This window comes from Acanthisitta chloris, unplaced genomic scaffold, assembly GCF_000695815.1.
Source record: "Acanthisitta chloris isolate BGI_N310 unplaced genomic scaffold, ASM69581v1 scaffold17875, whole genome shotgun sequence".
NCBI lineage: Eukaryota > Metazoa > Chordata > Aves > Passeriformes > Acanthisittidae > Acanthisitta > Acanthisitta chloris.
This window is the reverse complement of record NW_008674504.1, coordinates 1,498-11,054: the sequence shown is the minus strand read 5'-3', so window position 1 is coordinate 11,054 and position 9,557 is coordinate 1,498. Positions and strand designations below refer to the sequence as shown.

The 9,557-nt window shown below is 40.7% G+C and overlaps 1 protein-coding gene across 1 annotated transcript in view; it reads left to right on the top strand.

Moving 5' to 3' along the window:
- Positions 1-6,900, top strand: part of LOC103802842 (versican core protein-like) — a gene marked incomplete at both ends in the record, with an annotated part of 28,068 nt that extends 21,168 nt beyond the window's left edge. The window contains 2 exons of the mRNA XM_009075375.1: positions 2,310-5,273; positions 6,834-6,900. Coding sequence (XP_009073623.1) covers positions 2,310-5,273; positions 6,834-6,900 — 3,031 coding nt within the window. The remainder of the gene's footprint in view (positions 1-2,309; positions 5,274-6,833) is intronic.
- Positions 6,901-9,557: the final 2,657 nt, after the last annotated feature.

Here is a 9,557-nt window from a genome sequence, read left to right as displayed (position 1 = left end):
AAAGAATCTGTTCCTTTTTCTGCTGGCAAAGAACACCACCACTTCTGAATATAGTGACGTCATCTTTTCTTACCCTCACAATTTCCTTTTCACTTTCACTTCTCATTCAAGAAAGCTGAAATATCAACTCTGTCACCTCATTTCCCTGCTCTGTAATTCTACCCATCCTTCTAGAAGCTGTAAGCAGTTACCCTTTGGCAAGCCTTTCCACTTCAGGGTAAATCAAACAGGTTTCTTGCAAAGGTGACATTTTCAAAGCTTGGTGTGAAATTGAACAAGTATTTATGTGACCCTGACTTGCTCATGCGAAATTCATATCTACAACTGTCAAAGGGGCACTTAGTTAGTCATGAATGTGGGAAAAGAACTGATTTGTGCATTCATACTTCTTATGCTTAAGTAGAAGCTGTAAATTAATGTAACTGTTCTGATTCCTTCATGTTAGCGGAATAGAATCATAGAATCATAGAATTTAAGGGTTGGAATGGACCTTACAGATCATCTAGTCCCAAACACCTGCATGGGCAGGGACACCTCCTCACCAGATCAGGTTGCTCAAGGCCTCATCCAGCCTGGCCTTGAACACTGCCAGAGTTGGGATAGCCACCTGGGCAACCTATGCCAGTGTCTCACCACCCTCACAGGAAGAAACTATTTTCTCATATCCAACCTAAACTTTTCCCTCCTTCAGTTTGAACCCATTTCCCCTTGTCCTACCATTGCAGTTCCTAACACAGAGTCCCTCTCCAGCTCCTTGTAGGCCCTTCAGATAGTGAAGAGTTGCTCTGAGGTCTCCACACAGTCTTCTTTTCTCCAGGCTGAGCAGCCCCGACTTCCTCAGCCTGTCTTCATAGGGTGGTGCTCCAGTTCTCTTATAAATTTTGTGGTCTCCTCTGGACTTGCTGCAACTGTTCTATGTCCTTCTTATGTTGAGGACACCTGAACTGCATGCAGTATTCCAGCTGGGGTCTCACGAGAGCAGAGTAGACTTCTGAAGCTATGTAGAAGTAGAAGCTGAGCAAAATCGTATTTTGCAAGGAGTTACAGATATAGTCGTGTCTGTCTGGTAAGCAGTGAGTCCTCATACACACAGCCTGTTTAGTACATTCTTCATATGTTTAGTGTGAGTTAAAGAACTGTATGTCTCTCTTCATTTGCATCCTTTTGCATCTCAGTCACTTAGCACTAAACAGCACTGATTTAAGACATTCACATCTTCCACCTGTCTGCTCCCATTGCTGTTCTGAAGGTTACTGACCTGGAAGAACTGGCAGAAGGGAAGATGTTTCCACTCTGAGCTTTTCCTGAGTAAATCCTACTTTTCTGAGCATAAACTCACCTTTTTCAGGAATTTAAAACTTGCTGGCAGATTTTGCAGTGTTGGCACAATTTCCTTCTTGAATGGTATGCAAATCTGGGGTTGAAGGAGTGGGCAAGGAGTAAGGCAATAAGATTCTTTCAAACATCACAATTTGGTTCTGGAAGGGCCTTTCTTTGTGTCTCTTGTGAGTCTAGGATAGCTACTTCCTTACTCTTCCCATCATCCAGAGCATTCAACACTCTGCCTTTTCATGTTCAACACTCCCATAGAAGCACTTCTTTGCATGGAGGAGTTTCAGATATGTATCTTTGAAGCATTTTCCAAAGATCAACATCATTGTAGTATTTAGTTTATGAGCTTATAGTTTACTGTTCTCACCTTTCCCCACAATACATTTCTCTCAGCATAATTTAAACTTGGGGCAGCAGCAGCACTTTCTGATGGCATGCTTGTTCCTGATGCTGAAACATGGTCTCTCTCTCTCTCTCTCTCTCCATTGAGGGTTCCTTTTTGCAATTTGTAATTATGTGCTGAAAATAAACTCAAGTGGTACTTCACTCCCTTTATACATTTGATTTGGATGCTGCAGTAAGCTTTGAAGAAAACCCACAGGTTTGCAGGACTCCTCACTCATGACATCATGAAATACACTTTTATATTCCCACATCAGTACTTAGCTGTCTGATAGGTACTTGTGTAACACAAGGACTTCTGGGGGTGATTAGATAAACAATGAATATGAGGAATACCGATACTCTTCACACTTCGTCTGATTTTAAGTTAGATATTCTCGAGTTTTATAGTGTGGTATTTTATGACATTCAAAGTTCTAAACAACTAGCTAAAGCATTCATCATTTATACTTATTTCTCAGTGTGGCATTTAAATTTTGCTAGGAATATTCAAACTGAGTTAAAGCAATGTTCATTTGTGTTCTGGGTGAATGAGTCCATAACTCCTTCTTCCTTTTGTTTTTCCTTTTTTTAAGGTAAAAAAGTCACAACAGTGCCTACAACTCTTGAGCCTATGACTCCTCTGCAAACCAAGAGTGTGAAATTGTCATCTGCTAAAATTACTTTTACACCTCCTGTCTTTGAGACTTCAATTACTGAAGTGCCTGTCACACAAAAAGAGGCCCCTCCTTTGGAGGAAACAACTCCAGAGACTGAAGAAGGTACAGAAATGACTACTGAAGTGGTTGAGGAAAAAAGGGAGATGGAGGAGCTAAGGGAGAACATTCAGTTCAGCACCCTTCTACCTCAGACTGTCACAGATGGTGAAATAAGCCCTTATGATACACTGGGAAGGACTGAATATGGTGTTTCACCTAGGCTAACTGAGAGCACATCTGCAGTTGTGGAACTGGATCACACTTACTCTGAAGCAGAATTGCCGGAGGAGCAAGGTAGGTCTGAAAGCATTGAGGACGCTTTCTTGACCTCTGTAATTTTTCAGGATAGTACAGCTGTAGCTAAGAGTTCCACTGGTTTGTGGGAAGATACTGAAACAGGAGATGCACACAAACATGATGCTGATAATCAGACTGAACAAATAGAAGTGGGGCCCATGATGACAGCTACAGATAGCTTGTTATCGACTTCTTGGAGAGAGTCTCCCAGGACAGGGACTTCAGTTTCACTAACAAAAGAGAATGTGTATCATGGTTCCCACTCAACAAAAGAACCCCCAAAAAACTCTATGGAGGCAAAATCTGATAAGAAACTTACAACTGTTGTAATCCCTAAAGTATTGCTCACTGATCAGTATGATCTTACTACAGAGGGGGAGGGCAGTGAGAGCATGTACACCATTATGCCTGATAGAGTTTCTGGCATGGCTACTGGTAGTGTCCCAGAATCAGATGTGCCTGCTGCATCAGAGACACCTTTAGATGAGCATGCAGTAATCACTGGACAATTTTCTACAGAAAAGGAGTCAACGCCATACATTAAATTTAGTTCTGCAACGGTGTTTGATACTGAGGCATCCATTCAAGAAAGCAGAGAGGATCTGCAGCCTACTGTGACATCTGAAATACCTGTATCCTTTTCTGTTTCATCTGTTGATCAAACAGAGTCTGAGGCCATCACTGTCTCAGGAAGTTCTGATTTCCCACAAAGCTTTGGAGAAGACACTACATCTGTTATCCCCTCATCTCAGCAAACAGAAGAATCACCTGTTTTAGAAGAGCAGGAAAAAACACAGAAGCCAGAAATGAGAACAACGGGTGTTAAGATCCCTCATGCCACATCTGTCATTCCTCCTTGTGTTTCAGCAGACTCTGAGGGATGTTCTGCAAGGGAGAAGTTCACACATGCTCCTCCAGCTTCTAGCACATGGCTGCCAACAGATGAAGGTCAGGGGTATGTGACAGAAGGGTCATCTCATACTGAGAGAATACTTGAGTTAGCTACAGAAGATGGTGTCTCTGGAATGGAGCCCACATCATCTCCAGGGCAAACTGCAGAATACACAAGGCATCCAGGAACTCTGATTTCAGCAGTTACAGAAGAAACTGGTGCAAGCATGGAGCCAGCAGAGACCACAAGTAATGAAGAAGTAGTATCAGATGATTTTGATCAGAGTAGAGGTACTACAGGTGTCTCCCACACGAGCAGCTCTTTAGATTTGGAGATGGCCACAGTATCCAAAATATCAGGGGAAGAAACTAGTGCAACAATAAGGTCTTTTAGCTCCTCAGGTCTTACTGTGTTACCAACTCCTATGCCCACAGTCATGGAGGTAACTGAACATGAAGGAGGTGAAACATCGGGAGCTAAGGGAACTGTTATATTTACAGACGTAGCAAAGATAGATACTGCAGTTCCAGAGAAAGAATATGATGCTTCCCTAATTCCAGTTACTATAGAGAGTGAGGTCACTAGAGATATGCCACTTACTGATCAGACTCCTTTTGATGGTATCTTTCATACAGAAGCAACAGAAACAACTGCAAAACATAGTGAGGTTTTCCCAGAGGAACTCTTCACGAAAGGAAAAGATAAGCAACCAGGAACTGCCACAGAGTATACCTTATCTGTGACATCTGTCCAAGAATATGAACTAAAGACAGAAAAAAGGTCTGAACCGTCTCCAACAGCTGTTCAGAAAAAGCAAGATGAGACAGGTTCAGCTTATGATGAGACATATCCAACAACAGAAGTACTATTGCCTGCAATGAAGTTCACAGACCATGGAGGAGTTCCGGGACCTGATGAAACCAGCACCCAGACCTTGCATCTCACTGTGGCTCTGAAAGTTGAAACTGCTACTAATCAAGATGAAAAGGTCACTAAAATGATGCCTGTAACAGCAGGTACCCAAGTAAAACCACATGAAAGCAGAGGAAGCCCCACCAGGGAAGAAGACAGTGATGTAGTGAGCTGGGAGTCTGTGTTGCCCTCCCAGATAATGCCAACAGGCCATTCCACTGTGAAAAGCATTCCTCGTCTGACTTTGGGAGCTTCTCCAAGCCAAACTAGTGAAGGTTCAGGAATGACTGAAGAACCTGAAGAAATCAAGCCAGCTGTATTTGCTGCTAATGCAACAGATGAGGCAACAATTCTCAGTAGTGTAACAACACCATCCATCAAAGCTGTAGAAAAACATCAGCCTACATCAGCAGCTAAACCTTTTGTTACTCAAAAGTCTCCACGTATCATTCCTGAGGAGGAAGAGGATGTAACAAGCAATGACATGATCATAATTGATGAATCTGTTTCTCCTGGTAAAGCCACTGCTGAAGACGATCTGACAGGAAGGTTGTTAGAGCCAGAAATTGATAAGGAATATTTCACAGCATCAACTGCTACGTCAGTGGCACGACCTACTGCACCACCCAAAGTGAAGGAGGCCACAGAGGCTTTGCAACCTCAAGAGGTGTCTCCTTCTACTTCACATCCTGATAATGATATAAGATTGTATGTTATTCAAATCACAGGCAATGACACAGGTAAGATTTTGCCTTTTAGACCTGCAGTCCATCAGAATGGACAGTTTATTGTAACAAACAGGTGGGACTTAGAATATACAGGAGATGTTTCTTGGAACAGTGAAGGATGCAAAGTACCAGTTTTATCTAGGCAGCAGCTTACTGAGTAGGTCTGTTTTTCTAGCCATTAAAGAACCCTCAGAAATGTATTTTTATGTTGTGATAAGATTAATTTCTATGCAAGAATGAATATGAAACTGTTGCATTTCCTCTTAAAAGTCATGATGGCTACAGTCCAGTTTTCTTATTTGATGTTGTCAAGTCATTGATTTAACTTCAGCTATATGTGAAACAAGCATTTTAATCTCACAGCTTCCATTCCATGCATTACTAGTCCTAAATGAAGCACCAGATTATGTTAACATTCCATTAGTCTGTAGCAATTAACAATGCCATGTACAGTGTAGACAGCTAAAAAATGGTTAAGGCAAACTGCTGCATCTACAAATGGGCCTCCTGTGATTTTGGGAAGGGCTATTTTATTCATGTCATAGTATTTTTTTGAATCCAGTGTAGAGAATATGTGATGCAAATTGACATGATTTTTAATTCTGCCACATTTTTTAGCTGGTGGTTCTGTACATGTGTATGCAGCTTCAATTTCATGGGTATCCAGAACAGAAACTTCTAAAGTAGCAATGAACTGTTGGTTTTCATGATGAATATGTCTCCATAATGCAATAGCTGAAGGCTATGCAATATTACTTCAAAGAGTCCTGTCAACTGTTATTTAAGATCTCTTGTTAAAAGCTTGTTTTTTAAAATGAAGCGTAACAGAACTAACAAGCAGGACAAAGCACAGAGTTTCTGTTAGGTTCAATGTTGTGTCCTGTTTAATTTTTTTACAGTTGTATAATAATTATTTTATTCTTTTGAAGGACAACAGTAAAAGAATGGATTTTATATCTTATATACCTTAACTACATGTGTTGCATTTGAATGGTTATGTAAGGAACTGTTTCATTGGTTCTTGGCCATAACATCAATATCCCCAAAGAACTCCTCCAGCAGAATACATAATTTGTGGGGATCTTCTGGATGGTTCTGTCAGGTTTGTGCTTGGTAGAGTTCCATTCAAAAATTAAAAGTTAGGAGTGGTTTCCTCTGAGATGTGCTGTATCCTCACTGGACTTTCCATACTTTCGATTTTGCATTTTTATTCACTTTATACTCATTATTCTACTTTATATTTATGAGATGTAAGTATCAGGATAGCCTTCCATTTCAGAAAACAATAGCTCTGTTGTTTTGACATTTAAACACTACTTTTGTTTCTGTAGCATACTATCATTCTTTGAAGCTTTTTACATTACCAGTGTCTTGGGAGTCTCCATTAAGTGAGACAAGTCCAGTAAGTCAGAGCAGAAGGGGAATTTCTGAAGACTAGAGTTAAGCCACATATTCAATTCTTTTGTACCTGTGGAAATTTGATTAATTTGACTCAATAATGAATAGCTGAGCTACGTGGTAACTTGCTTTCCTGCTAGATTTTTGAATTGCACTACAGTTTATTGCATACAGGAGAGCGCATTGTGCTGGGCCGCTGCAAGTTCCAAGTGGATGAAAAGAAGTATGATGGTTTGGGAAGGTGTGGAGCTAGGATTTCTCTGTGTGTACATCAAGGAGAATCTTATTTCACTCTTTTTTCTTTTTTTTTTCAGAATGATATGGGTACTGTGAATCATTAAATTAGGAATTATTTCAAACTGGATTATCTAAAGAACAGTGGATCAATAAGTAGATGCTCTTCATAGCTACTCTTGCTTTCCCCTGAGTGATCAGGTCTTTAGGACAAACTTTCTTTAGGATTTTTCTTCTTCACAAACCTTCAAATCATGCATTTCCCAGGTATAAATATGTCTGAGGATGTTTATAAGTAAAGCTAAAGTTATATCTCCTTAAAAAAGCCTGCCTTTAAGAATTATTTAGTCTGTGGGATTAGAAAAAAACAATTCTTTGCCTTGAGATATTTTTCAGTTCTCTATATGGAAGTATCTGTATTCTCTTTAAACACAGAAAGCTTCATCGTGTATCTAGTGCAAGGATAAAAAGGAATTTTCTTTCTTAGAGAGTGTCTGAAAAATCCTGTCAAGCCCAATTTTGCCTCACTGTTCCTCTTTTTGATGAAGAAAATGTATAAAGGTGATGAAGAGAAATTATTTTGGCAAACATTACTATTATATGCCTTTCACTAAGACATAGTTTAACTTCTTGTTCTATCACTCATTATTTCAGAATTGATCCACAGTCATAAGGAACTACATAAACTGTACCTCTGGCTTTTTATTCTCAGCTGAATGGGAACTAGAAATGCCATTTCCATCATTACATCTCTCTGATAAAACAAAGTTTTTTCCTTCTTTCCTTTGGCAATTTTTCAAGGTATTATAGCTTAGAATTCTTGAAAACATTTAGTCAGTGAGAGATATAAGCAAAGGCCTTCATGATTTTCAAGTCAAGGGTCCAAATCTGACTCCTAAGGAAGGAGAGCTTGCTTATCAAAGCCCTTCAAAAATACCTGTTTCAAATCATGAAATCATAGAATCATAGAATTTAAGAGTTGGAATGGACCTTACAGATCATCTAGTCCCAACCCCCTGCATGGGCAGGGACACCTCCTCACCAGATCAGGTTGCTCAAGGCCTCATCCAGCCTGGCCTGGAACACTGCCAGGGTTGGGCAGCCACCACATCCCTGGGCAACCTGTGCCATTGTCTCACCACCCTCACAGGAAAACCCTTTTTCTCTAATATCTAACCTAAACTTTCCCTCCTTCAGTTTGAACCCGTTACCCCTTGTCCTGTCACTGCAGTTCCTAGTACAGAGTCCCTCTCCAGCTCCCTTGGAGGCCCTTCACATAGTGAAAAGTTGCTCTGAGGTCTCCACACAGTCTTCTCTTCTCCAGGCTGAACAGCCCCAGCTTCCTCAGCCTGTCCTCATAGGGGAGGTGCTCCAGTCCTCTTATCAACTTCGTAGCCTCCTCTGGACTTGCTCCAGCAGTTCCATGCCCTTCTTATGTTGAGGACACCAGAACTGCATGCAATATTCCAGGTGGGGTCTCATGAGGGCAGAATAGAGGGGGAGAATCACGTCTTTTGACCTGCTAGCCTTTTGACACAGCCCAGGATTCGATTGGCTTTCTGGGCTGCTAGAATCAAAATAACAATGAGAGGTTTGCTGTATACAAGGTATTGTCCATAAATGAATATATTATTTTCTTTTTAGTGTATGCACAAGGATTTGAACTATTTTTTGGTCAATTTCCCCCCTCATTCTTCACCTCCTTGTTCTTCAGCTTTTGCCAGAAGCAGCAGTTTCATAGTGAAGCAGGGCTCAGCAGATACTCAGCACCATGTTGTTTCCTATCAGACATCACTCAGTTACAGTAAAAGCTTGCTATTATACTAACACTTTTGAATATTGCTCTCTGCAGCTGTTTACCATCTGTAGCATAATAATTAAGTGCTCCACGGAGGTGTATTATGATTTTTTAGTTAGGAGGAATATTTTATACTCCATGTGGAAGACATGGGTCATGGTAAATGAATGGACTTTTGAGAACTGCAGGCATATTTAGTATCTTCCAGCAAGCAGGACAGAGTGCATCCCTTACAGCACAGGAGTCCCTTTGCCATTGGTTGGTATCCTACCTCCCATGAAGCCCATTGAGGCTGTGGGTCAGGTGAGTTCACCTGTGGCCATTCCCAGGTGGAAGGAGAAGAAGGAACCATTTCTTGCGCCTTTTCTTCTCATTCTTAAACCCTCACTAAACTGGCACTAAGTTCGCTGAAGTGCTTTGAAGTCTTTGGCTGGAATGTGCTGTCAATGTATGGAATGTGTTATATGGATGTCTGGAATGTGGGGGATATTATTCTTCATTATTGTCATAGACTCAAGCTGCACTTGAAAGGCGTTGAATGTTGACTGGGTTAAACTCACTTAAATCTAGTGTCAAGGCTATTAGTCTGTCTTAGACACACATCCCCCTTAACATGATGTAGCACAATATATAACTGAAAGCTGATGATAAATATTTTAATTTCTTCAATGCATTAAGCCCTGACATTTATTAGACCAGAAAAAGTCTCTCCTAGAGGACTTCTTTCCTTACCCAAGAGGAAAATACCTGCACTCCTAGCTCTTAAAATGCTAGCAATCAATTAAAACATTAATAAAGGAAGTTTCAGTTACTTTTAGATGATAAAAATAAATTACCCATGGAAACAGAAGTATTTTGGAGGCCCG